We start from the raw sequence: 27,758 nt of genomic DNA, 5'->3' as shown, positions 1-27,758 counted from the left end.
GCTGTTCATACCCTCCAGCTACGTACTTTCAGCTCCACATCAAAGGTGTGTTTAGTGCTTAGCTTGTGCCATTCCTAGCCACACCTGGAGGCCTGCAGGCACGCAAGTAGGAGGGACCTAGTCTCTGTTTGCAGACACCATTTAAAGTTCAGACTTCTCCTCACTTTCAGAAGCAGAGGAACTCAGGTTGTTCTAAAACCACCAGAGGAGTCAGATTCATGGTAACAGATGAACCTATCAGAGAGACAGTTATTCTAGGGATGTATTATACCAACAATATCATTTAAATAGCTATTACTCAATAATTGTTTGTTCTTTCCTTCAAATGAGCTAGCTTGTGTTTAATTTGTCTATAGAAAGGTCAGCTGAGATTGGTTCACTCTTCTGCACTCTTTACTATTGGATGGATGCCTGCTAACTGGTTAGTTGCTGGAATTATCAAATTCTATCCTCTGACGACTAAATCTGAAATCAGAATGCATCCAAACAAGAAGCCTGATTTTTATGTCAGGAGAAATACTTCTAATTATTTGATGCAAAAGTGTGGAGTTCCTAGTCTTTATTAGTGTCTGTCTACTTTCTAAGGGATGGAGATGGCACATATCCATTCTTGTACAGTCCATGCGGCTGTAAACTGCTTTGCATTGGATTGCTTTCTATATTCCTACTTCATTTTTTAATGTTTTGGTGTTTTACATTTGCGATTAGTACCAAGTGCAAATGCTTAAATAAACTAAGAATAAGCTGAACAATTAAAATGCTGCCCTTGTTTGAGATAAGTCTTGCCTGTTAATGAGGAAAGAGTAGCTGTTTTTCCCTGTGACAGCCTTAAGTGCCTTTGAGATCAGAAGCTTTTCCCTTCTTACTCTTCTTCTACCTACAGGCTTCTCTGCTTTTCTTTTTCTTTCAGGACACTTTCATCATACCTAAATGTATCAACTGCTTTCAGATAGGTTTTTGGATAATAGAGATTATTTATAACATTGTATCATGTACTTTTTCAAAGCTGTGTGTGGTATGTCCTAGACTAGAGTAATGCCTAAAGGAGTGGACTGGTTGTCCTGAGGTTACTTTATGTAGTTGTAAGGATTGCACACAAGAATTGCAAGGTTGAATAGCCATATTTTCTGTTGTAATAGATCCTCCAACTTGTTCTGACCCGTCTGGCCAATAAATAGAATATGATACCTGTGTGTTCTTTATCCTCCTGCCTCTAACTTGCCCTGGTAATTGATCTTGCAGATAGTCTGTGTAGCACTGCCTTCTTTTAAACATTAATAATGAAAGGATAGGGGCTTGGTCTGGATTATTTTTTCTTTAGAAAAAAAATTGACAGTCCCTACACAATTACTGTATTTTGCTCTGGCTAGGTCTAAAGCTCCCTCTACTGGAGGAATTTGAGTATGACAGATTTGCTTCATAGCAAGCACATACAGGTTGCAGAACCAAATTACTACAGTAGAGTCTCACTTATCCAAGCCCCGCTTATCCAAGCTTCTGGATAATCCAAGCCATTTTTGTAGTCAATGTTTGCAATATATCGTGATATTTTGGTGCTAAATTCGTAAATACAATAATTACAACATAACATTACTGCGTATTGAACTACTTTTTCTGTCAAATTTGTTGTATAACATGATGTTTTGGTGCTTAATTTGTAAAATCATAACCTAATTTGATGTTTGATAGGCTTTCCTTAATCCCTCCTTATTATCCAAGATATTCGCTTATCCAAGCTTCTGCCGGCCCGTTTAGCTTGGATAAGTGAGACTCTACTGTATATCGAATATGGGCAGTTGTGTACAACTGTCTTCTTTGAATACTGAAAAGAAAACATGGAAACTGACATTGGGACCTTGCGCTTGTTCCCCAAGAAGGCAAGCAGAGGGATTTTTCTTGCCATTTGTTTGCTCAGTAAAAGAGTTCAGAGCCTCTTCCATTCCCAGAGAATGACCACTTCTAAATTTTAAAAAGGTGGTGAAAGAAAGAACTGCATGCATTGTGTTTGATCCATAATTTACTTAGATTGTTAAAGGCCTTTTCACAGATTCCAGGCAAATCTAAGTATTATGTCCTATTTCTACTTTTGATAGTTAAACTGCTACAAAAGAAAACACCAGACATCAATTACATTTTATTGCATCTGGGCATGAAAATAAAATTCCTTGGAATTTTCTGAACTGTTACTATCACTTGTGTGTTTGCCGACATAGATTACAGATTCCTCTTCTTTCCAAACTGTGAATTCTTTCTTTGTACATTAAGTTTTGGTCAAAATGCAGTACCTTTCTACACAATCATAAGATCCACTAGAATTAAGAAAGTCTAAGCATACCCAACTCTCAGCTGGATTGATTTCTCCTTGAGTTGAGATATTATCATATGCTGAAGAAAAATATTTCAAGAGGCAAGAACTAAAGCATATCCCAAGTAATGTGATCTATTTGAGAGTTGAAAGTACTGGTTGAGGCTCTTCATTGCTTTCCTCTGCATTCTGAAGATTAACAATGCCTTTTTGTCATAGATTCATTTTGGAATTTCTGTCTAATAAGGTTACTTTTGGGGTGGATGAAAATCACTTTTTGAAGTGTGTCTCCTAGATTTGCTAAACAAATGTGAAATGCACATTTTCAATCAGAAAATCATTGTTGTCAACTACCTTCAAGTCATTTCTGAATAAGGGTGATCCTAAGGTGACCTTACCATAAGGTTTTCTTGGTGATATTTTGTCAGGGATTTGCTGTGACTGTCATTTGCCCAAGGCATTCCAGCAGTTTTCTGTCAGTGAGTGGGGTTTGAACCCTGGTGTCCCAAATTGTAGTCCAACATTCAAATCACTATACCTTGCTGGCTCTCCAAACAATGTTTCTTTTTTTCATTATTCTTTCAGATTTGATGAAATCATTTTGTTACAGTACCAGAATGGGCCCCCTGGTGGCGTAGTGGGTTAAACCGCTGAGCTGTTGAACTTGCTGACCAAAAGATTGGCGGTTCGAATCCGGGGAGCGAGGTGAGCTCCCGCTGTTAGGCCCAGCTTCGAAAACATGCAAATGTGAGTAGATCAATAGGTACCACTCTGGCGGGAAGGTAACGGCGCTCCATATAGTCATGCCGGCTCTTTGGCTTAGAGAGATGAACACCAACCCCCAGAATCAGACATGACTAGACTTAATGTCAGGGGAAACCTTTACCTTTACCTACCAGGGTAATGAAAACTAAACAGAGGAAAAAATTGTCAAATTCTACTTGATTTTATTCTGTACCAAGATAATGTTACAGGCTTGAATTTACGGACTAGATCCTGCAGAGAACTGTATTTATTGGAGTATAATCGAATGCCATTGAATGTAATGCGCACCTCAAATTTGAGGGTGCACATTACAAAGATGGATTTACCCTCAAATGTAATGCACCCAACAGTACAAGCATAACACATCAGGGAGGGAGGCAGCATGAATGAAGCCATTTGGGAAGCCATGTCGCTCTGTCAGGCTGAGTTCACCAGCCTTACACAAATCCCAGCTAGTATCATTCCCAAGGCTTTTGAAACCAAGAGGAAGGTTTTGCAGGCTTCGTGAATAAGGCCAGTTAGGAACCTCATGAGACTGAGTCTAGGAGGGGTGGGTGGGAGACCTTGAGAGCCCTCGGGGGCAGGATCTGCAGCTAAGCAGCAGGAATGACTGGGTCACCAGGTGGGTGTTCTGCCTCCTTCTCTGGGCACCACAGAACCTTGAGGCTGCCACCACCACCACCAGGAGCAGCTTCTTTGCCTCCCCCCCCCCCCCTTTTCTGGCTAGGTTCAGGGGATCCGGGTTCCTCTGGGTCTTTTCACACAGGTGGGGTTATTTGCTCAATTCTAATGTGCCATTGAATCCAATGCACACCTCAATTGTGGCAATGTAATTTAGCCAAAAAAGGTGAGCATTAGACTTGCTGGTACTATTTTATTATCTGGGCGGAGGCTAAAAGGGGGTGCTAGACAGAGAAGGATAGTCTATTTTATGGAGAGGGGAGTAGAATGAGGAAAACCATTTCCCCTGTTCTAGCTGGTTATTCCTCCTCCCCACTTCCCATTTCATAAATGAGGGTTGTTTCCACAACCATGACATGGGTGGGAGTAATAACAGGAACACAGGGGGAAGTTGTTTAAATCCTTCAACCTCCCCCCCCCCCCCCACACCAAATGGACTACCTTTCTCTGTCTAGCACCCCCTTTTGACCTTTCCTGGATAGTGGAACAGTACCGACTTGCGTAAATCTAGTACTTGCTGACATGTTTTAATTCATCTCCATATTTTAGCATCATAACTGCCTTTGGTTTTCATCAGCCTGATAGGTGCCAACCTGCTGTTCTCATATCCTGAAGTGGGTACTATAAATTTGAAGAAACTGAGCTCATCTCTGAACTGGCTCTTGCTGAATGGGATAAGTGTTTTTAAGAACAACAACGATCATCAGAAGGTTGCCCCTGTGTCTTTAAAACCTGATTACCTAAACCTCTAACCTCCTGTTGCAACCTGTTTTTTTCCACAGCTATGCAGCAACATGATGAATCTATTTGTATTTTAGGGGAATAGAGCACTTTGGAACAGTGATAGTCTATAGTTGATAAAGTTTACAATAGGCTTAGAATGGGAGGTGCTAAGCAAACTTAATACAGTGCAGTAAAATAAAACATGATTTAAGGATGGACAGTAATAGTACACATGAGCTGAAAATAGACCTATTTTGAGCAGCAGAGGAACATGGGTAGTTCTGAAAATGTTTTCTTGAACTATTTTATTTGGAATAGTAAGAACCTTTCCGGATGGGTTCTTCTGTTTTTTGTTTTGTATCAGTGCCTTTGAATTATTTGTGAACTAATGGTGATCATGAAATGTATAGGATTTTTTTAGGCAGAGAATACTCAAAGGTGATTTTGGAAATGCTTTCCCCTGAATATAGCACCTAGTATTTATTTGCAATCTTCCATGGTCTAGTGATGCTTAAATTGAAGGAAAAAGTTAGTAAAGTGAAGATACTGTGGTTGCTATTTGGATTTGTCTCTATAACTTTTCAGAATGTATGAAATCTCTCTTGGATTCCCAAAGAAAAAAACCCTTACCCTAGACTCTGAATATTCTTCCTCTGACTCTGAATATTCTTCCTCCACACATCAGTGTGGGTGACTTTGGACCAAGGAAAATCTGTAATTAAGTTTTATTTATGTTTGGGTCTAAAATTCTGTTAACTGCTTTTTGGGAACTTTTTTTCTAACATTACCTGAGTAAACTGTGACTCTGCATTGATGGCTAATGAATCAGGATAGCAGAGGAGCTTCAGCATGTTGAGATGGTTGTGTACGATAACATAAATCTATGACTTAGGGCATCTTGGGATAGGGCCAATACAGACAGTAATCTAAGGAGTGGAGAGAGAGCTTACTTGTTCATAGAATACTTTGCTTAAATGTAATAGAAGAGATCTTAAAAGAGTAAAGTTTTTACCCAAAGCTTCCATAACTTTGATTTTGAATCCTACCAAATTTGCTTTGTATTTAAAGGGGTGACGTGCTATTTTCTGTGGTTGTCCTTTAATAAGATTACTTTCTAAACCAAACAGAACCAACCTTCTGGTTCTGTGCACCCTGTTAAAAGAAGTATGCTTTTAATAAACTACAAAGCACCTGTCTTCTTTAATTCTCTGCAAATTAAATTGGTCTGTTGTAGTTGTTATACCTGAAGCATGAAAAGTTTTAAATTAGTAATTAATTGCTATTACAGTTTCAGCCCATCCCCAAGTTACCTTTGCCTTCATTGTTATTTTTTAAAGCAACTCTACTCTTTTGATTCTAAAAATAGATTACTTATGTTATTAAACATTTAAATACTACGAGGCATAAAACACACTCGCATCTACCTAACCATCATTGGCACACCCATACAGAGTATGAAGCACCAGCAGAAGCCACAGTAAGAACCAACACTTAAACCCCATGTGATAGTCCTCTTCTTATCACTTAATGAGGCCATCCCTCATAACTATAAAAGTTTAGAAAGTTGCATTTATACCACAGTGAAGTTATTGTTTAAATGCTAATATACTTGTACTATAGTTATATTTTATTCATTGAAAATAACTAGTATTAGATCAGTAGTTATTTGAAGCTTATGATTTCCAAGATCTGTCCATATTCAGCTAAGAGACTAGAACAATGAACCTGTGTATAATGCATGGAAATCTTCTATCACAATGCAAATATTTATCAAGAAATAAACACATCTTTCAAAATTCTTCCAAATTTTGTTCGATTTTTAAAGGAATTATTTCAAAATACTATTCTTCTATTCTATTGAGTATGTTTATCTTGGAGAAGTGAAGGCTGAGATGAGGATATGATAGCCATGTATAAAAATTTGAAAGATGTCATATTAAGGAGGGGGAAAGCTTGTTTTCTGCTGCTCTAGAGACTAGAATACAGAACAATGGATTCAAGCTTCAGGAAAAAAGATTCCACCTAACTATTGGGAAGAATATCATGACAGTAAAAGCTGTTTAACAGTAGAGTATGCTGCCTCAGATTGTAGTGGAGCCTCCTTCTCTGAAGTTTTTAAATTAGGGCTGGATGGCCATCTGTCAGAAGTACTTTAATTGTGTGTTTCTGCATAGCAGAATGGGGTTGGGACTGAATAGCCCTTGCGGTTAAGATTATATGATTATGTGAACTGTATCTTGATGTACTTCATTATAGAAAACCTGTTTTTCTAGTCTATGTTCACCGGAGGAGCCCCGGTGGTGAAGTGCGTTAAAGCACTGAGCTGGAGTCCGAAAGGTCCCAGGTTCAATCCCCGGGAGCGGCCGCTGTTAGCTCCAGCTCCTGCCAACCTAGCAGTTTGAAAACATGCCAATGTGAGTAGATCAATAGGTACCGCTCTGGCGGGAAGATAACGGCGCTCCATGCAGTCATGCCGGCCACATGATCTTGGAGGTGTCTACGGACAACGCTGGCTCTTCGGCTTAGAAATGGAGATGAGCACCAACCCCCAGAGTCAGACATGACTGGACTTGACTTCAGGGGAAAACCTTTACCTTTACCTTATGTTCACTTTAGGTTGTGTTCTTTCATATGGTGGTAGGTGTTTAATGTGTTTCCAAGTGTCAAGCTGGTTAGTAATTCACAGAGTTTCCTTTCTCAGGTTTCAATCATCACTGGCCACATCTGTTAGATGCCATCAAGAAACTTGAATCAAGAGGACAGACATGTTGGGACAAAACATTACTTTGGGTCTGTAAGTTCCTTATTTTATAGTAACCGCACTTGGGATGTTCTTGTTATTTCCAGCATTCTTACAATGATACTCTGAAAGACACTTTTATGAAATAAGAGGAAAGCAGGAAAATGTATTTGTGTCCTTACTATATCTGGCTGTCACTGTAAGGTTATTTCCACTAGCTTTGTTTTTAGCCTTTTTCCTAGTCACTTCGCTAGACTACATACATACAGAGAAGTTAGTTGTATTTAACGTATCATTCATCTGAGTCAGCTTTGTATTCCTTGGAGCAACTGAGGCTTTCCTCCATTCTAAGAGGAAAACTTCTCAGATATTATGTTAGTGAAATTCCTTCATTTTCTATGGACAAACCACCCTAATTTGTCTTGCTCCTCTGTGCAATTAAAAGGGAAATACAAGAAATTTTTTGATTCCAACAATTGTTTTTATGCTTGCTTGTTATTGGTAGAAGCTCTGCTGAGTCAGTTTCGGGACTTATCTTGGAGGAGTGTAGATCTGACTATTGCTCTGCAGTCTAGGAGTAGAATAGCTATGTTATTGTGTGGTTGTTTGTTCTGTACTAGTTGGGACCCGAAGAAAATACTATAGTAAGGAAAGTGGCCAAGGAGCTTGTTGGGGCAAGGCCAATGCCAGAGCATCTCAAAGGCCTGTTTCAGCAGCTCCCTAGCCCAGCATAAGCCCTGTTGACTTCCTGTTTGCATTATCTTACTTTGTGACTCTCCCTTAGGGTGTGCTTTTATACACACAAATATTCTGTGTCCAAAGATGAATGTTATTGGTAGGGGTGCATAGCATGGAGGGCAAAGAAAGCCTTGAGTAAAGCATCATACCAGATTGCATATTTAAGTAGATGTGAACCAGAATTCCTTTTGTGGCCCATTGCTGTGCCTTCCTGCTCATAATGCTCTAACGTATCATGAAGTCTAATTAAAGTTGTCCCTTATGGTTGCCTGTATAGCATTGGATCACATATGATGACAGCTGGATGTAAGAGAAAAATTGCATAGTGAAGTAGTTGTAGAGGCAGGGGCGGCTCAAGCATTAAGCAAACTACACATTTGCAGAAGGCGCAATCCTCTAGGGGGCGCAGTTGAGGCATGTCCAGTTCAGCAGAGAGAGAGAGGCAGAGACATGTCAGCAGAGGGAGAAAGCTAAAGGCAGGGAAGCGGGGAAGCCATGTGCTGGGTCCTGATCCAAAGTATCTCCCTCGGAAGCTTATAGGAACCTGGAAGGAAAGGTAAGAAGTGGGAGAGGTTTGGAAAATCCACTTGGCGGGGAGGAAGCCCAATGGACAGAATGGGATTTACTTTGCAGGATACAGTTCCTATGGGTGCATCTACACTGTAGGATTAATGCACTTTAACTGCCATATTTCAAGCCTATAGAAACCTGGGATCTTTAGCCTTCTATGGTAAAGGCGCCTCACCAAATTACAGCTCTTATGTTTCCATAGCATTGAGCCTAGACAGCTAAAGTGGTGTCAAACTGCATTAATACTACAGTGTAGATGCACACCCAAGATTATGTTAGGAAAATAGGCTTTTTTTGGACTTAGCAGGAAAGGGAAAGTGGCATCTATAGGTTTGGGCAAACTCTGGCCCTCCAGGTGTTTTGGACTTTAACTCCCACAATTCCTACAGCTGATAGGACACTGTATATATAATGCAGCCCAACACAGCTTTAACTGCCAAGGCTCAATGCTTTGTGTTCCTGGGAGTTGTAGTTTTACAAGGTCTGTTAGCCTTCTCTAGACTGGTGCCTCACCGAACTATGAATCCCATGATTCCATAGCCTATAACCATGGCAGTTGAAGTGTCAGACTGCATTTCATGGTTTCAATCCGCAGGAAAAGACATTCCAATTAAACCTAAGAGCAATCTTCTTGACAGTAAAACTACAACTCCCAGGATTCCACAGCCTTGAGCTGTGGCAGTTCAAGTGGTGTCAAGCTGCATTAATCTCAGCATTATGTAAAGAGAAAGTTATAACAAGACCAAAGAACATGAATAATAATAGTAGTAGTAGTAATAATAATAATAATAATAATAATAATAATAATAATAATAATCTTTATTTATAGACCACCCTATCTCCCCAAAGTGACTCTGGGCAGTTTCCAACTATATGGCAACCATTCTATGCTAAAAGAAACCTATACAAACAGTTTACATCAAGACAAGGCACATTACACAATATAAACAAGGTAACTGTAACTTAATAAAATTAAATAAAATAAAGACTAAAAAATAAAAAAGAAATAAAATTAAAAAATCATAAGTATATTGAAAACTTCATCAGGCGAAGTTCAGGAAGCTCCTGTCCCTTTAATAGGTACATAATAGAATATAAACAGCTTGTCTATATGAGTTTCCCTCTTCATTTATTATCAAAGGTGTAGAAGTCCTATTCTTTTTTTTTTTGCATTTGGCTCTTGTTGCTGCTTACCTTCAAATAGTTTCCAACTTATCGTGATCCTATTACGATTTTTTTCTGATGCTGAGAGTATGTGGCTGAACAGGATTCGAACTCTGTTCTCCAGAATCGTTGTCCAGGGCCCTACGTGACACTGGTTCCTATCCACACCTTTACTTTATTACAGGGTCAAGGATGAAGAGAACTTGGGGCCCTCCAGATGTTTCCTGAACTGTGCATCCCATCATCTGACCTTACTGTCTATTTTGGATGATGGGAGTTGCAGTCCAATATACACCTCAATATACACTTTACCTTATGTTGTTGTGAATCATGCCATCATTACCTTCACAAAATGGTCCCTAGTCTATGGATGCATCTGTACTGTAGGATTACTAGTGTTTGATACCACTTAAACGACTCAATGCTATGGAATCATGGAGCTGTAGCTTTGCAAGATCTCTCATCTTTTCTGCCAAAAAATGCTGATGTCTCAGCAAACTACAACTCCCAGGATTCAACTGAGCATTGGGCCATGGCAGTTAAAGTGGTGTCAGACCGGGTCACTGAGTTTTCGGGGATGTATGGCCCATGTCCCAGAAGCATTCTCTCCTGATGTTTCGCCCGCATCTATGGCAGGCATCCTCAGAGGTTGGAAACTAATCAAGTGGGGTTTATATATTTGCGGAAGGTCCAGGGAGGGAGAAAGAAAGAAATCTTGTCTGTTGGAAGCAGGTGTGAATGTTTCAATTACCCACTTTGATTAGCATTGAATAGCCTTTCAGCTTCAAAGCTTGGCTGCTTCCTGCCTGGGGGAATCCTTCATTGGGATGATTTATTACTATTACTATTATTAGGCCTTGCTCTAGGGAAGGTTTCTCTGCCGTGGCTCCCTACCTATCTATCTACCTTGGCATATATTCTTCACATTGTGTGTATGTGTATGTATATATATGATACACACACACACACACACACACACAAACACATATGCAGGGACCATATGTGCCTCTCAAATATATATATATATATATACACACACACACACACACACACACACACACACACACATATATATATATATATATATATATATATATATATATATATCATTATCTCTGCCTCAGTAGCAGGTTTCTCTGGATATTTCTCTAGATGCAGTTATTCTTCTATTTCACCTAACTCCCTTTTTATTCAAAGATTTATGGCTAGTTCTATTCTGCTGGAAGTTCTTTTTCCCTGACAGCCATGATAAGCACTTACTCTGCTTAGATGAGGCTTATAGCATTTTAATGTGCTGCAGTTGTAGTGCGCAGGCACATCAAAACACGTTTAAATTGTTTTTGCTTACAATGTACTATTCAGGCAATCTCTAGTACCATGTTGATACAATTTGCAAATTTCTTAGATTTCTGACTGATCTGTTAGCCATTCAGGATGACACTAATTGTGATGCCTTGATAACATTGTTACCAACAACACTATGTAACACTATGTAAGTTCGTTAAACTTTGCTGTGCTTTCCACATTGAAAGATTAAAATATTTTAATTACAAACGAAGTTCCAAGACTGAAGGAAATAATAGTACTACCCTCAGTCAAAATACAAAGTTTCTGGAGTATAACAACTTCTTTCAGAGTTATTACCACACAATTAAACAGGAAATAACACTTTCAAACCAGGAACATAATTTTTTTCAAATTTTGTTACATAATGTAATTTGTGGTACTGAGCAAACCTCTGCCTTAGAGCCCTGAAATTAGCCCTGTAAATCCAAGTGGATAGCCTTAAAGGTGTAGAATAATACTGTGAGGCTGATGGAGGAAGCCCGAACCCACTTACCATTGACAGTTCAGACAGAGCTTTGGGACCCTAACTATTGTCATAACATAGTATTGTTTTGCCAGATATGCAGATTGCTCCCAACAAGGAACTTTTCAAGGACCGTGTTCAATACACACACATTAATCCACAATTACTTCCCATCTTCATGACTTGAAACACCTCAATGATGTTCATTTCATGAACACCATTAACGTTATTCTAAAAACCAGACCCAGAAGCAGACCCAAAAATGGATGGGTGATTTCCCGGTGCCCCCTGCCTGACATCAGAAACAGGCCCCCTCCCCCTCCCTTTCACAAACACCACAATGGGCACAGGACACCATCAGGGTACAAGACCTTTCACATCGACCAACTGCCAGATAACCCATCAGTGACTATTGTCTAATCTGCCTTCATCTCTGTGTGTCTTGTTTGATAAACATTGGAGCCAGCATGCCAGAGATGGACCTGAATTCTGACATTACTACCATGCCCATTTCATGTGTTTGATCCAGGCAGAATAGGACAGATTGCTTGCCAGTCATCACCCAGAAACCCTGAAGTAGAATGCTTATCAAAGCAATTGCCATCTCTCAGTATTACTAGATTACTGATGTGACTGTCATCAGATTCCGGATCTTCTTCATTCAGTGGTTACTCAGTATTCTGATGACCACACTCACAGTGCTAATGAGGAAAGATCCCCTAGTGCATCACACTGTAAGCAATTGCCCTGATGCTACTGCCCACCATTCTATCTCTCACATACAGCATGAAAAAGACCCCTTTGCATTTCTCACACATACAGCATCTGTCTCCATTGCTCCATTAATACCTGCAATAGCATCTGCCCCGGTGACGAAGTGCATTAAAGCTCTGAGCTGCTGAACTTGCAGACCAAAAGGTCCCAGGCTCAAATCCTGGGAGCAGCTTGTGCGCCTGCTGTTAGCTCCAGCTCCTGCCAACCTAGCAGTTCGAAAACATGCAAATGTGAGTAGATCAATAAGCTACCGCTCCGGCGGGAAGGTAACGGCGTGCTATGCAGTCATGCTGGCCACATGACCTTGGAGGTGTCTACAGACAACGCCGGCTCTTCGGCTTAGAAATGGAGATGAGCACCAACCCCCAGAGTCAGACATGACTGGACTTAACGTCAGGGGAAAACCTTTACCTTTACTAGCATCTGCCTCTTTTTAGTAAATGTCTTACCCTTTTCCCATGTGTGTGATGCACAGAGACCACAATGAACATAAAGAGATTGCTCATCCATATATAATGTTCTTCAAGTGGTCCTTTGGGAATTCTTATAAACCACCCTAACCACCCCACCCCTCATGTAGCAAAAATATGAGCTCTCAAGAAGATGCTGGTCAGCTGCTGTGCACAAGCACAGGCCAATACATGTAACTTCACACTCAAATAACTGTAGTTACAGGTATTTCTCATACTTTCCTCAGAAGCTCTTTGAATTTTAGGTTTCAGTCATTTTCCCATATGGTGTTGCAGAATGAATGTGTTCCATGAATCTGGGGTGGAAGTAGAGTCTGTTCAATAACAAGAGGCTTTATTTGAGCTGTGCAGCATGGCAAAACTACACATGGCAAGGCAATACCTGGAAGAGGTGAGAGAAAGATTCTAATTTCTGAGACCCCATATTTATTAGTTTTAAAATAAAATATTGTCAAACTGTCATGCACAAAACTCTTTAGTGATAAAATAGCAAATTTTAAAACTAGCACAGTGAATCTATAAATCAAAATTTACACACGTATAGCATTCAGTACCTTAATTATTATGATTGTGACTCTCAAAATGCCAGAAGTTTTTTACTTGCAGTTGCACTATGCAAGCTCTTGAAGTCTCACATTCCAGTGTAATCTGAACAATATGAACTTTAGTTTACACGATATTATTTCAAAAGTAAAGTAAAGAGCTGGAAACTTTCTGGAGCTTTGTATTCCGATGAAAATTTGAAAATGGAAGAGCCGCATTTGGTAAACAGAATATTATTAGCATTGGAGAAATTGCTGTATATCACCTGGAGCCTACAGTTTTATGAATGAGTGCCTTTTTTTAAGCTGGAGAAGAATGGACAGCAATAGTCTCCATGCTAAGTTATCTTTGTTTTCTTAACTTTTTTAGATCATTGGACTGAATACTGTCTTCAAGAGGTTTCAAATTTTAATCCAGGCTGGTAAGTACTTTAGCATTCCTGTTATATATTTCCTGAAGATCCAGTGGAGAATAGTGCACCTCTCCGCACCTTGACCCTACAGTGAGATCAGACAAAGGGACTTGTCCCAGTCTGTTATATGAAGGAAACAACTGCTGAAGCTGCCTGCCATCTCAATTCTGTATTGTCTCCTTGCCTGATAGAGGCTCTTAGTCATAGGTTTTGGCAACACCTGTTATCTGATCCTTTGCACTGGGGACTGTACTTTGTCCCTTCCATAGTTGGAAGGTTTTTTTTTTAACAGAGTAAGGTTTTCTTAAAATTAGCTCCTTTAGTGTGATCTCTGAATAGCTGATCTTGCTGACTTATAGAAAAAATGTTTGTCGTATCTATTTCGTAAGAAATGTTTGAGGCTGTAAATGCCTGCTTTTGAGCTTCAATCGTTTAGATATGTCTTGATTCATGCAAAGGGATACTGCACGGAACAGTTATAGCAACACATAGTGCCAGACAGTTTGACTATTTTATTAGAGTCCCCTGGATTTTACAGTGTGAAATTTGAGAGAATCTACATTCTTTCCTTTATTCTCATTTACCTCTTTTGGTCAGCTATAACTATTACAAAGGCTGCATGTCAACTCAAGAAAATGCATTGCTCATATAGGAGGAAGGAGACAAGAAACTGCTTGCTTAAAATGATGATTAAGATTCTGATTTATTATTGTCTGGCCTTATCTATATCTTCTGCTGTTTCTAACCCCTGTAGAGTAACCTCTCTTTTTCAGTCTGTTCATCCTTGACTGACCTTTGTTATGAAAACCCTTTGTCACTTTTCATCAGCTATTTTCATTTGATATGTTTATTAATACCTGGTCTTATTAAGTGGGGTCAACATTGATTCTAATCTAATGCATAAGACCTTCAGTCAAGAATTGTGTAAAGTAGCTTCACTTGCATTCTAGGGGACACTGGCAGAAGTTAAAATGCTGTTTGTAGGTCACATAGTTTACAAACTTTTCTGGGGCCTTTAGTACCTAAAACAGAGGTAGGAAACAATTAGGATCTTCATTGTCCCCTTTTAAGATCCTAGAGGGTTGTGCATACGCTCACCCAGCCACCATAGCCGTTTGCTACAACTTCATTCCCTACTCCATATCTTGGTTTTTGTTTTGTTTTTTTTAAAAAAAATGGGATTCAAAACCCACTAGAGGGTGTGGAAGGAAACTTGCCTATGTTTTTATGGGCTCCAGGGCAGTTTTAGAAATAGGAAGTGGCCTTTTTTTAAAAAATAAAAGAGAATGCTGATTAGGATTCAGCTTTCTGTTTGTTTGCTTGTCCAAGTCACAGAAGAAGACTGTGTTTAGTAGCCTGAGAGAATCCAAAGCGTGATAAAATTGTTCTTCCCCCCTTTTTTGAGGAAAATGTAGAATGGGGTTTGCAAGGGGCTCTGAAAGGCATATGGGGCCCATGGACTGCCCTTTTCTCACCCATGACTTAGTAGACTGACAGCTTGATTTTCACTGTCTTGGATACCACACATGAAAGGTTGTCCAGGTTTGCACTAATTCTGCCTAATTTCTGGAGGTGTGTGAACATTCCTTGTTTTATTATTACTGAGAAGTTTGTAATCTCAGCTGACAGTAGTTTGAGCACTACCCATGTTTGCTATTCTGCTTACCCAGCAGAAGGTGGAAGCCTGCTTGTGTCTTCATGCAGATCACATCAATTCTGTGAGCTTCCTGTTCTATACTTACTATAAACTACATGCTGCTTCTGCCGTATGTAGTCCTAGAAATAGATGCAGGTAGGTGAAGTTCAGGCTGATGACTTTTTAAAAAAATGTAATGTTGCTAACATCAGTCATTTATTCTCTGTCCTGGTAGTTATTGGAAGAGGAGGGCTTTCTATCTGTTTAACACACACACACAAACAACAACATACCTCAGCACTTTTAGCAGTGTCTTCAGGAGTGTTCTGGGAGTGCCTCCAGCTTTGCCCTTGGTCTGCAGAGAAATAGAATGGCAACAATAGTGCTCCCTTCTTCTGTCTTTGTTTTTGTCACAGAAATAGTCCTAGAAATAGATGCAGGTAGGTGAAGTTCTGACTGTTGACTTTAAAATATAGTGTTACTAATGTCAGTCACTTATTTTTCTGCCTTGGTAGTTATTGGAAGATGAGGGCTTTCTATCTGTTTACATATTTATATAAATAAACAAACAACATACCTCAGCAGCTTTTAGCAGTGTCTTCAGTTCTAGGAGTGTCTTTAGCTTTGCCCTTGGTCTGTAGAGAAATAGAATGGCAGCAAAAGTGCTTCCCTCTTCTGTCTTTGTTCCTGTCACACTTGGGACGCTTTAACTAGTACAAGCTTATAACTGCTCCTGTGTGCTTAATGTCTGCAACACCCTCCCATGTTGTCCCTCTTGGCAGTGACAGCATGAGATCAATGGCTGCTGCCTGGCCTGTCACTACTGCCTGTAAGGTTTTCAGTTTCCATATCGGAAACAGCCTTTCCTAAAGAGCCCAATCAATATGCTGCTCTGAGGCCTGTTCTCATTTGCTATATATAATCTGGACATATTCTGCATGTTAGTGTGTGTGTGTGTGTGTGTGTGTGTGCGCGCATGCACACACAATAGAGAGAAAGAGGATGAGCCAGTTCTCTGCTTTTGCTGGTTAGGATGTCACAGCTGTGCTTTTTCTCCTCCTCCTCTTTTTTCTTCCAGATATTATTTCAGAGCTCAGGCCTATATCCTGCCTCTGCTCTCTATGCGAATGCCTGCTCTGGGAAACAGGGTACCTGATCACCTTGTGGAAACATCTCTGGGCTGAATGGGACAACTGTGACTTTCTGTTCTCTGCAATTTCTACTGTTTCAGGTAGCCTGCTGTGAAGGTAAAGTGAGAGGGACGATGATGAGTGCGGTACCTTCCAAGAAACCCTACCGTAAGGCTCCTCCACAACACCGTGAGATCCACCATGAGCTGCCCATCCTACATGATGACCAAGATGGTGTGATTTTGGCAGAGCAGAGTCAGGTAACTGAAGCCAGGGCAGCTAAGGGCCTGGTCCCACGGCATCAGCAAAAAGGGTTTAGTTACACCAAGGCAGGCCAGCTCAAGCAGCAGGTGGATGGGTATGAGGTTTGCAACGTAAATTTTTCTTCCTGGTCTCTGGAGTCCAGCAGTGACAAGGAAATCTCAGGGTGCAGAGCAGAATTGAACTTGAAGAATCGGACTCTATCACCTGTGTTATTACACAGCGGGAAAATGGGAAGGCGGAATGTGAAACACTGTCGCCATCCTACCCGTGGCCGGCTCAGTAAATTCATGAGTCGCAGCGTAGAGACAGTAGTAGTTTCTGGAGATGAAGGCCAGCGGCCAACCTGCTCCTTCAAAAGCAGAAGCCTGGAGCGGTCACTTATGTTCAAGGAACCTGCAGAAGTCTTAGCACCGAGGAAGTACCGTGTTGTATCAAGCCACTTGCCTCTCAAAGGCATCTTGAAGCAGACAGAGATGCTGGCAGTGCAGCCAGAAAGCCTGCGTAAATCCCATTCAGTGGAGACCCTAGCTCGCAGCTGCCGCTCTCGCAAATATAGTGATCCTCAGCTGTGTCTCAACAGACGTGACAAGCATGCGTTGGAACACAGCAGCATGAGCTCTTCTGAATCCCTCAGACGCAAAGAGAAGATCACAGAGGAAAAGCTCCAGTTTTCCAAATTCCTGGATGAGATCACTCACAGAGTGCTGAGCCCTGTCCACTTGCATTCCTTGGGTGAGGGGAGGAATGGAGAAGGTAGCCAGGACTCCCCCACTTCTCCCAGATGTTCCACACCAGAAGGCCAGAAGGAAAGCCAGCTTGGAAGCAGTAAGTGGGCTGCTAAGAAGAGCCCTCGCCAACATAGGAGAAAATTGGAACGAAAGCATGAGGATCTTGAAATGGGATCCTGTCATAGTAAACTCCCCGAGGAGATGGAAAGGGCTTCAAGACTAAGGAGGAAGCCTGTCCTGGCGAGGAAGGACAACAAGGAGAAATTCCTTTCCATGGAGAAGCGGGTTGTGGATTTGTGTCAATATCAGCTGCAGCAACTGGCAGAGCTGGGCTTGGCAAGGGTGGCTTCTGAGCAGCAGCAGCAGCAGTACCTGCCTTCACGGAAAACACCTTGTCAAGAGGGAGGGAGGGGCAAAGGGCGAGATCAGAGCAAGCACCTATTGCGGCATATGCGAGTGCCGCCTCTGGGTTTCAAACCTATCCAGAAGCCAGCACTGGAGTCAAGCTGCTTGGAGAGAGGGTCCTTCTCCCCTAACTCTCATTGGAACCAGGAGGAGGGCAGTAGCTCACCTCGAACCCCCCCTTCCTTCAGCTTAGCACAAAACAAGGTAAGTATTTGGTGAAGAAGATCTGAAGATCAAGTACTTGTACTTAAACTCCTGTTTTGTATGTATTTTAGCTGGGAGCACTGAGGAGACAGATTCTCTAATTTCTCATGGGTGAATTGCTGAAGGGATTTCACTTCCTTGTTTCAATCATATCTGAGAAGTATTACTCAATAGCTTTTCAGACTAAGCCTCACATGTTGTTTGTATAAAGCAGTGGTTCTCAACCTTTGGGTCCCCAGAAGTTTTGGCCTTCAAATCCCAGAAATCCTAACAGCTGATGAAATGGCTGGGTACCCACAGGTTGAGAACCACTGGTATAAAGAGATTATTAATTCAATAGAAAATCAAAACCCTGTGATTTATTTTTTTATGTTTCACACCTTCTAAGGAACCATTAGCTTGTGTTGCTTGCTTCTACCATCTAGGCTGCCCTAGATCTGTTTGTTTCAAGATGTTCATCCCCTTTCCCCCCAGACACTCCTAGCATTGTGGTCCAGTTGAGAAAGGTGTATTCAGAGAGAACAGTCAGCGCTCTCTTGCATTTTATTACTCTAACCTCTATAATAACAGCCTTTATTTCTTGTGAGACCTCTTGTCTTTGCTACTTCTTTATGTGTGTAAGACTAGAGTGCCAGCATGCTGCACCAAAAGAAGCAGTCTTGCCTATCTATTGTGGTTTACCCATTTAGGTAGACAGTTTAGAAAAGGCAACAGGCATCCTCTGCTAAACTGTGGAGTAAAGCTGGTCATTACTATTATTTCACTCGACAAGGAAAGGGATTACAAAGTCAAAGGCACTCAAAAAAGGAATGGTATAATATCTTTGTCCAGCATTTTTATTTGTATTAGGAGTCATTAGAGGGAATGGGGAGCTGCAAGCCCTCTTAGTTTTGTGCTTGGTGTGCAACAGTGCCACGGTCAGGCATTAGCATATCTGGGTCCATTGGTAGAACTCCCTCCCCTGGATTGCTGGCCCTTTTGTTGACAGGTTGCCCTCTCATTGACAGGTTACTCGCCTCTCCTTTCCCTCTGACCCAGAAGGAAAGAGTGAGCAGACAGTGGTGGAAGTGAGAAAGAGGAGCTAGTTGCTAAGCAGCACAGTCTAATAAATACGCCCGTGCAATAGTGAGGCACAGCAGCAGTTGCCAACCAAATCTGGAGCCAGCACCGTTCACATCTTCCATTACAGGAAAAAGATGTGATTAAAGTAAAACAAAATAAGTAGCATTGCATAAAGATATGAAAGCAAAGTACTGTTGTATCTGACTAGAACAGATGGTCTGGGAACAAATTTCTGCTAATCTTGAGCCATTATTTTAAAGGTAAAATCTAAAGAAAGCAATCATGTATGCTGTTTTGACCTCTTCAATAATGCCAGCAAATACTTACATTTTGATTAGAGCTACTTTCTTGAACAATGGGGAAGGGTAAGAAATGTTTCAGGTCACTCATAACAGTGTCATTCATTAAATGATATTACAGAAGGTTTATCAGAGCAAAGAAGAGGGACATGCATTTGCTGACTTGTTCAAACAACATAATGTTATGCTAAATATTGAGTGAGTGGTTGTGGGCTACAAATGAGAACTAAACAAATGATCAGCGGGTTCTCTGTCAACCTCCTTATTAGTGCTGTTTACATAATAAACACTGTAATGCAGGCAGTTAATTTGTTTGGTAATGGAATTAGAGCAGACTTTAATCTAAACTGCTCTCTTAACCGTACTTTCCAAACCTGTCCTTTCCTTCTAATGTAGACAGTCTCTGAGAAGTATGAGATGTTGTGGGATCAAAGCTCTTTACAGGAAGTAAGAGAATGCTGTGGTACTTAAATATTTAACTTTGCCACTCTAGAAATAAGTTCTTACCTCTTTTCTTTTTTTTGTATAGGAACCCCTGACAGATGCAGAAAGAATGAAGTAAGTATTTTAGTCTCTTTTTGACTCATTTTGTTTTGCAGATCTTTTCTTTTTCAGATTGTTACATTTGCACACATTCCCTACTGTTGTAATGGGGTTTGCTCCTCCAATAGGATCTATGGCTGTCAAGAAAAAAACCCCTGAAGAAATAACTTTAGCTGAGTTTGTTTGTATGTACCTTAGCAGAAATGACAGAGAACTCGTATTGTGTCTAGGTATAGACACCTGCACTGATGAGGCAGAGTCCTGTTACACTATATCCTGCAGTCCCTTTAGCAATGTTAAGTAAAGTCCTCAGTGTGTGTGGTTTTTTGTTTTTTTGTTTTAGATATTTTGTTCGAACAGATGGAAATAGAATTAGGAAAAGGGCTCTATAGGTCATCAAGTCTAAACCCTGCTCAATGCAAGATCTCCAGCAGGAAGCTTTTTGAAGACACCCAGAGAAGGATACCACACCACCTCTTTATGCATTTGGTTTCATTGGCAAATCACCCTTACTGTCAAGAAGTTCAAAATCTACCCTCCTATAACTTAAAACCCTTAGGCCTAGTTCTACTTTCTCACAACAAGCCCTCATCCTCCTTGTGGCAGTCTTTGAGGCATGTAATCAGTCAGTCTTCTCTTCACCAAGTGAGCAAACCTGAGTGCCTTCAACCTTTGCTCATACGTTTTGTTCTATATATCTCACCATCCTCATTACCCTGTTCTGAATTCTCTCAAATTTTTCTGTGTTCTTCTTAAAATGTGAAACCTGAGTTGTAATTTTTTGTAAGGATACTGTTCTTCAGTTAATGAAGAACGTGCCAAGAAAAGTTGATAGAAATTTAATAGAATTTATGTATCCATGCAAATACATGGACAGAGCAACATAAACCTGCCATGTCATGCATCTGAAACAGTTTTGTATTGGCCTTATTTCTTTCCACTCACTGGGTTGGAAACTGGGTCAATTCTACTTTGCTTGTACTGAATGCATGGTGGACAAGAATTCATGTCAGTGAATTCTCTTCTGTTCACTCTTGCTTGATTTTCTAGACAGCAATAAATTATTGAGTAAGTTTTGACTTCCAGTAGAGGAAACCTGAGCTACATAGCTGCATCTAGCTGCTGTGTTTAATCCACATAATGTAAACTGAGAGGAGATGTTGATATGGATGTGTGGCTTGCTGCTGAGAATAAAGCTGTATTTCTTTGCTCTCAAAACAGCATGATCAGTTGTTGAATTTCCTTTTTGTGTCCAAAGCAGATATTCATATGTACTCATGCCAGAACTCACAGGGGTTTGCAACTCACAAATATAATCTGGCAGCAAGAGACCGAGAAACCCCTTCTCTTTATATGTATGTAGTCTTCTTTTGTATAGTGCTTCTGGTTGTGAGAATGCATCCTATTTCATGTCTTTCACAAACTCTCAACTTCCCTTTTCTTGTGACCAGCAGATTATTTTACCTTAGCACTTAAAGAAACTGGCAGAAGCTTGGCCTGAATTGTATTTTTGAGGACACTGAGAGAGTGTTCGAAATGCCATCATAAAATGGTTACCATGCAGAAATAACTTTTGTAGTGGATAAGGCCATCGTTGTAGTGGATAAGGCAATCGTTCACAGAAAATAAAGCAATTTTTCCAAAATTAATATGATCAGTATGTTAGAAAAATGTGTCAGGAACCAAGTAAAAATGTTCCTGTGGAAACAGGCCTTCTCTGAAGGAGAATGAACGTTAGACCTATCGTGTGCAATATTTGAACTGAATTGGACCTTTGGCAATGGACCTGACCAAAGGAACTCATACTAGATCCTATTGAATATTTTTAACTGTGTTTTTGTTTAGATATTAACTATATTTGATGTGGGTTTTTATAATTTTATTAGATAGGAGTTAGCTTGTGACAGGACTGTTTATTTTCATTGTAAGTGGTGTCTTTGCTTTTAATATGTTCACTGCTTTGAGTCTCGATTTGGAAGAAAAGCGGGATAGAATTAAATAAACGATAATTAGAAAAATACAGATCTACATGGTACACACACAACAAATCTTACATTTTGGGAACCCTTTTGCTCAAATTCCTCCTCCTCTCTAGATAAACCCTATGCTTATCTGTATTTTATAAGTGTTTTTATGAATGCCTGATGTAATTTAATAACTTTTTAATTGATTCACAATGTATTGTACAATTTTATATATGTGTTTTATTGTAAGCCGCCCTGAGTGCCCTATTGGGTGAGAAGGGCGGGATATAAATATTGTAATAAATAAAATAAAATAAATAAATAATCACTTACACTCCTATGCACAAATACGCATTCCCTTCCTCAGCCACCTAGGTGTCTCTGCTGGCTTTTTCATCCCCTTCTCTACCCCATGTCAACAAGGGTCTTATTATTTTTCATAACTGAGAGTTCTCCAGAGTGAAATTTCCAATAATCAGCCATTCCCTATCTTCATTTCCTTAGAGAACCTATGAGCCTGAGTGTAGAGGCAAAGTGTCTAGTATAGAGGCTTTGTCTTGAAGAGATATGAGATGTCAGGAAGGATGTACAAATTTGACTCTGTAGGTATCAGTAGGTATCAGGGGAGATTTGTGGGGTTGTTCAGGAGTCCATGAGGAATGTCTTTATGTCTCCAGGCTTAGTGATAACTCCTAGAGTAGGATGTATATTAGGCATGGGCAAACTTCAGCCCTCCAGGTGTTTTGGGCTTCAACTTCCACAATTCCTAACAGCCGGTAATCTGACTAGGGTTTCTGGAAGTTGAAGTCCAAAATACCTGGAGGGCTTAAGTTTCCTGTGCCTGATGTATATACCCACTGAAGTATTCGAGGAACTGCAGACCAGAATTAAGCTTTCTGAGCACTCCTGCAACTGAAAAAAGCATGATTTTACTTACCAATTGGCTTGCAAGTCATTTGCCTGCCAGTGATTCTATTGTGATTCTATCGTGAAAGTTAACTTGCAAACAAGAATCTTCTGTTGAAAATCTCAGCTTGGGACTCAGTTTCATTGAACAGAGATGCATTTAGAAGAGTATAAATCATATCAAACATAACTTTTACATGCCTTGTGGTATTTGCTGGGCAGGGAGGGACATGTGGAGCAATCTTGAAAGTTTTGAATAACTAGCCACTTTTTCCAAAATGTTTTTCATTTTTAATGCTTTGCAGTTGAACTGAGCGAATATTGAATGTGAACTATTTTCTGGATGTGTATTTCCATGGTCATTCAGAGTCCGAAAGTGAAGCATAGTCCTTTGTGTATTTATACTGATTTTACTGCAGCTCTTGAAGGTACTGTTGTAATTACTTTAGGTTGCTGCAACATGAAAATGAGGAACTGCGTCGCCGTTTAGCCTATGTCACCAACAAAATGGAGGCAATGGAGAGGGAGTTAGAGTCTGGACAAGACTATCTGGAGATGGAGTTGAGTCAGAATCGTGAGGAACTAGAGAAATTCAAGGACAAATTCCGTAGGTATGTCAGTTTAAAAGCATCAAAACATGCTGGTGGAGTATGAAGAATGTGTAAAGTAAAATAAGCCAGCTGGACAAAAGCATGTTTTCTTGTTCTGGAGAATCTCAGGTATACCTCTTACAACATTAATTGTGCACTGATATCTTTCTATAACAGATAGAGGCTCTCAAGTTTCCAGACATAGAATTTTTATTCATCATACCATGTCTCAGAAACTTGTGTGTGTGTGAATGGGTCTTAATGTCTTGCAGAGGCCAAATATTATTATCACCATTTGTTATGCTGTGACTGATGGGCTTAATGTTAAGCATAACTGATGACATCATAATTAAGTACTGCATAACTCTAGTCCTCCAAGTGTTGCAGAATTAACTCCCAGAAGCCTCAACTGTCTTGGTTAAAAAGCCAGGGATTCTGGGAGCTGTTGTAGAACACTTGGAAGACTAGAGTCTGGGAAATTATGAGATAGCCTAAAAAGTTTCTTTTATAAAAGAAAGGGTTATAGCAGGATGCATACTACTTCATGAAATAAAAAGAAACTCCCTCAAGGATGGGAATAAAAACCTATGAGCTCTAGCAACAAATATTGGAACCTCCCAGCATATTTACTCTGTCTAGAAAAACACCACTTTCACTTCCTTGTTTCTGGAGTTGGAAAAGCAAGTCATTAATTCTCTTCTTCGGGATAGGGGTGGTAGGTAAAGATTATTGTCAAGATGCACATATTAATTATTTTTAAGCATTTCAAAGGTGAGGAAGGAAGAAATGAAGGAGATGAATGCTAGGATTCATTCTCATTGACCAACTTTTCCTTCCCAAGATAGACATGATAACTTTATCTGAATCCTCTCTTTCTCAAACCCTCCTGTTCCTATGCTGATACTATCACTAATTTCAATCCTCTCTATTAATCAGGTTTGTCCTCACTTACTCATCTTATTTCTGACTTACTGTACCTTTATTTCTTTTAGACCTCTTGGGCTTGCTAAGATAGAAGCCAGATACTTGTTGCTTGTGTCACACAACAGATTCGTGGCAAAACAGTACACGGGATCTGTGTAGAACAGTTCCTTTTCTAATGTGGCTGCAGAGTCTCTTGTGGCTCCTCAGTAATCTGGACACTTGTTTTTGTCTCTAGGTTGCAGAACAGTTACACAGCCTCACAAAGAACCAATCAGGATTTGGAGGAGAAGCTGCATGCCCTGGTAACTGATCTGCTGAACCTCTTTTGGGTGGGGTGGGTGGGCTAACAGTTTGATGCTTAGGGTATAGGATTATTGTATAGTGAGTCCAGAATGTAGTCAGTCCAATTTAGGATACAGCAACCCAAGAAGAGCAGTTGGGGGCGTCTTCCAGACCTTTTGTCTTGTGGAGAAAGTTTGGGCTCTCCTGTAATGTGGCTGTGTGTAGCTTTGCTTTGTATCAAGTTTTTTTAAAGGGCTGTAAGTGCGATGTATGTGTTTGCCACATGATCTGGGCAGGGAAGTTCATCATGGGTTGTGGGCTATCAGATTGGAGCCAACATTTGTGTATTGTGTGCATTCATAACACTCATGGCTGTTTCTTTTCTCTCTCTCTCTCTCTCTCTCTCTCTCTCTCTCTCTCTCTCTCTCTCTCTCTGTCTCTTTTTTCTTCCTATGCTGCGGCTGGCACACGTTCGGTGCGCTCACCTCTCAGGCCTCTCTCAGTCAAAGCTGGATTTTTGCAGTTGCGTCTTTTAGTTTGTGTCTTTTTCTTTTCTCCTCTTCACATGTCTCAGCCTGTCCAGTTTCATGTTGGTCATACATTATTCCAGTCCGCTTGCATTGTCCTCGATGGGGTCCCAGAAGCCGAATCAGCCAGAAACTTGGATTTGAATAAAATAATAGGAATTGTGGCCTGTTTTGCTCCACACATCTATCCAGGATATATCGCTCCACCTTATATATTGTGTCCTAGACTAAGAAAGAAACTGACTTAGGAGAAAGCTAGCCATCTTGGGCTGAAAGAGAACCTCGGATCTTATTATTCTATAGTTCTCTCTGTAGGCACATAGATGGAGTTCTAATAGTTACTATGCTAACCATTTACATATTGCACTTTGGACCTTTTGGAGCTTTTAATTGTACAGAAGTTACATTTAAAAAAAAAGAATGTCCTATTTCTACTTGAGCTGTTGTCTAAGACTATGCTCCTGTGACCTTTAGTCTTTCACAAATCACCTCTCCTAGTACCAGCCTCAAAACATACCCTGTACAACTCCCTAACCCTTCTTTCTTGAAGATTTCAGAGGAGCAGGAGAAATCTAAGATGAATAAATTACCTTAACTGGAGATGATAGGAGGAGCCACAGGGACCAAACTAACAAGGCCTAAAGAGGTGTGCACATTCAGGACTTTTCATTCCAGTACAAATCCAACATTCATTCCTGATCATTTTAGCAGAGTATCTGCATTCTACTGAGCCCATTCATTCTTCATCTGACACAACTGTCCTCTCTTGTTATAGAAAGAAATGGTGACATACAGGTTAAAGTTCAGTTCTGCCAAACCTAGTTAGTGGTTGTTGCAGTGGAAAGGCTTGAAAGTGATGGTTTCTGTGTCCTTAATATCAACACCAAAGCAGGTATACAGAAGAAGGTAGAGGAGTAGTCATGAGATCTAGAGTGAGGTGTCCCCAGTTCTTTTTGTGTAAAATCCAAAATTTTGCCATGTGGGAAATTTATAATGTATATTTTTGGAGGGCTATATTAGTTCTACAACTCTGGTTACTTTGGACAAGTGTATTTTATGTACTTAGCACATAAAAACTGAAACCCTGTTTGCTTTGACTTGGGAACAAACCTCTCTGGACACACTGATGCTAATTTTTGAGTTGATACTCATAAGATTGGATCATATGTGAAGAAGATAGGTTTGCAAGCAAGTGGAGTTTCAGAAGAAAACTTCCAATGGACTAAGCTCTTTCCTCCTGTCTTATTGAAAGACGCCAAATAAATTATTCAGAGCAAGGGTTTATTTGCTTCATTTGTCTATCTCTGTGTTGGGCATCGTGACCCTCCTCCCCTGCATATTTGCAGTCGCCAACCCTTGAGATTTTCCTAGATCCCCCCCCCCCCTTTTCCTCAGGCTTCCAAGTGTAACGTGTTTGCAGCTTCTCCTATTTGTTTAACATAAATATCCCTTTATGAAACCAGAAGTGGATTTCTAGCCATGTCTTTGGTTTGGAAGCATTTTTTTGTAGTCTTTGTAGTCTCAGAATGGTCTGAGAGGCAAAACATTGTCCCTTGGACCTATTGAAGTTGCCTACCATTCATGTCATTTATATAGTTTAAGGAATTTCATTTTTTCAGAAGTTTTATTCTGTTTGTTAATAAAGAATAAATAGGGCTCTGTAAATGTATTTGAAAAGATCATTTTCTCAGCTTCATGTTTTCAAATTTGATAGTCCATTTTAAAAAAATGGATGTCAAGTTGTAGCTGAAGATGAGAGATATTGTTAAAATGGCAGCGAGAAGGGGTAGGCAACTTCAGTGAGTCTATGTCCATTCCCCCGACCGATGGCCAAAAAGCTGAAATTATGTAGCAAATTGCCAAATTTCAGTGCTAAACCACAGAAGCCATTTAAAACAAGTAGAATATGCTTGTTTTATTCATTTGTGGATAGCTGTTAATAGTTACTAGGCTTAAGGGGAACAGTTCTGGGCAGAAACGAATACAGTAGAGTCTCACTTATCCAACACTCGCTTATCCAACGTTCTGGATTATCCAACGCATTTTTGTAGTCAATGTTTTCAAAACATTGTGATATTTTGGTGCTAAATTCGTAAATACAGTAATTACTACATAGCATTACTGAGTATTGAACTACTTTTTCTGTCAAATTTGTTGTATAACATGATGCTTTGGTGCTTAATTTGTGAAATCATAACCTAATTTGATGTTTAATAGACTTTTCCTTATTGCCTCCTTATTATCCAACATATTCGCTTATCCAACATTCTGCCGGCCCGTTTATGTTGGATAAGTGAGACTCTACTGTATGACTAAATGAGAGCTTGACTATCTGCTAGTCCAGATGTTTCTTGGATGACAAAGTTCCATACATGTAAGATGTGTTTTATATGCTACCTAAGTAAAATATACATTTGATGCATACTTAAGGACATCTTAACACTACCAGGGAGCATTTCTCTTTGCTACATGTTTCCCTGCTGTCATATCCGAACCCTGATTGTCTAAGGAACAATGTTCATTCTCTGAGTGGTGTGCTTGCCAAATAGGTATGGTAAGCAGCTGTGCCAGAGAAGGTCCAATGGCAGATTGCTTTCCT

General features: G+C 40.2%; 1 protein-coding gene and 1 long non-coding RNA gene across 8 annotated transcripts in view; one reads left to right on the top strand and one right to left on the bottom strand.

Moving 5' to 3' along the window:
• The window catches only part of tjap1 (tight junction associated protein 1), a 73,523-nt gene that overhangs the window by 36,265 nt on the left and 9,500 nt on the right, over nucleotides 1–27,758 (top strand). For 2 of the 6 annotated variants that reach the window (XR_010003888.1, XM_062974074.1), the window contains exons 1-7: nucleotides 7,176–7,268; nucleotides 13,653–13,704; nucleotides 16,563–16,721; nucleotides 19,953–19,981; nucleotides 23,286–23,447; nucleotides 24,586–24,652; nucleotides 25,125–25,154. Coding sequence is in view for 5 of the 6 variants with exons in the window: in XM_062974074.1 (XP_062830144.1) it covers nucleotides 16,596–16,721; nucleotides 19,953–19,981; nucleotides 23,286–23,447; nucleotides 24,586–24,652; nucleotides 25,125–25,154 (414 nt within the window). In the remaining variant the exon portion in view is untranslated. The other 4 variants (XM_062974085.1, XM_062974095.1, XM_008125374.3 and 1 more) reach the window with 4 other exon arrangements.
• Nucleotides 2,000–16,332, bottom strand: LOC103282615 (uncharacterized). Of its 2 annotated transcripts, none has more exons than XR_010003902.1 (3): nucleotides 15,909–16,330; nucleotides 15,625–15,755; nucleotides 2,000–8,496 (listed from the first exon to the last, which is right to left on the bottom strand). It is a non-coding gene; the product is annotated as an uncharacterized LOC103282615 (long non-coding RNA). The 2 variants fall into 2 exon arrangements; XR_010003907.1 differs by lacking the exon at nucleotides 2,000–8,496 and adding an exon at nucleotides 10,788–13,122 and having other exon boundaries at nucleotides 15,909–16,332.

The sequence above is a fragment of the Anolis carolinensis genome, chromosome 1 (genome assembly GCF_035594765.1).
Source record: "Anolis carolinensis isolate JA03-04 chromosome 1, rAnoCar3.1.pri, whole genome shotgun sequence".
NCBI classification, from domain to species: Eukaryota; Metazoa; Chordata; class Lepidosauria; order Squamata; family Dactyloidae; genus Anolis; species Anolis carolinensis.
Note: the sequence above shows the minus strand (reverse complement) of the source record. Positions and strands in the feature narration are given on the sequence as shown.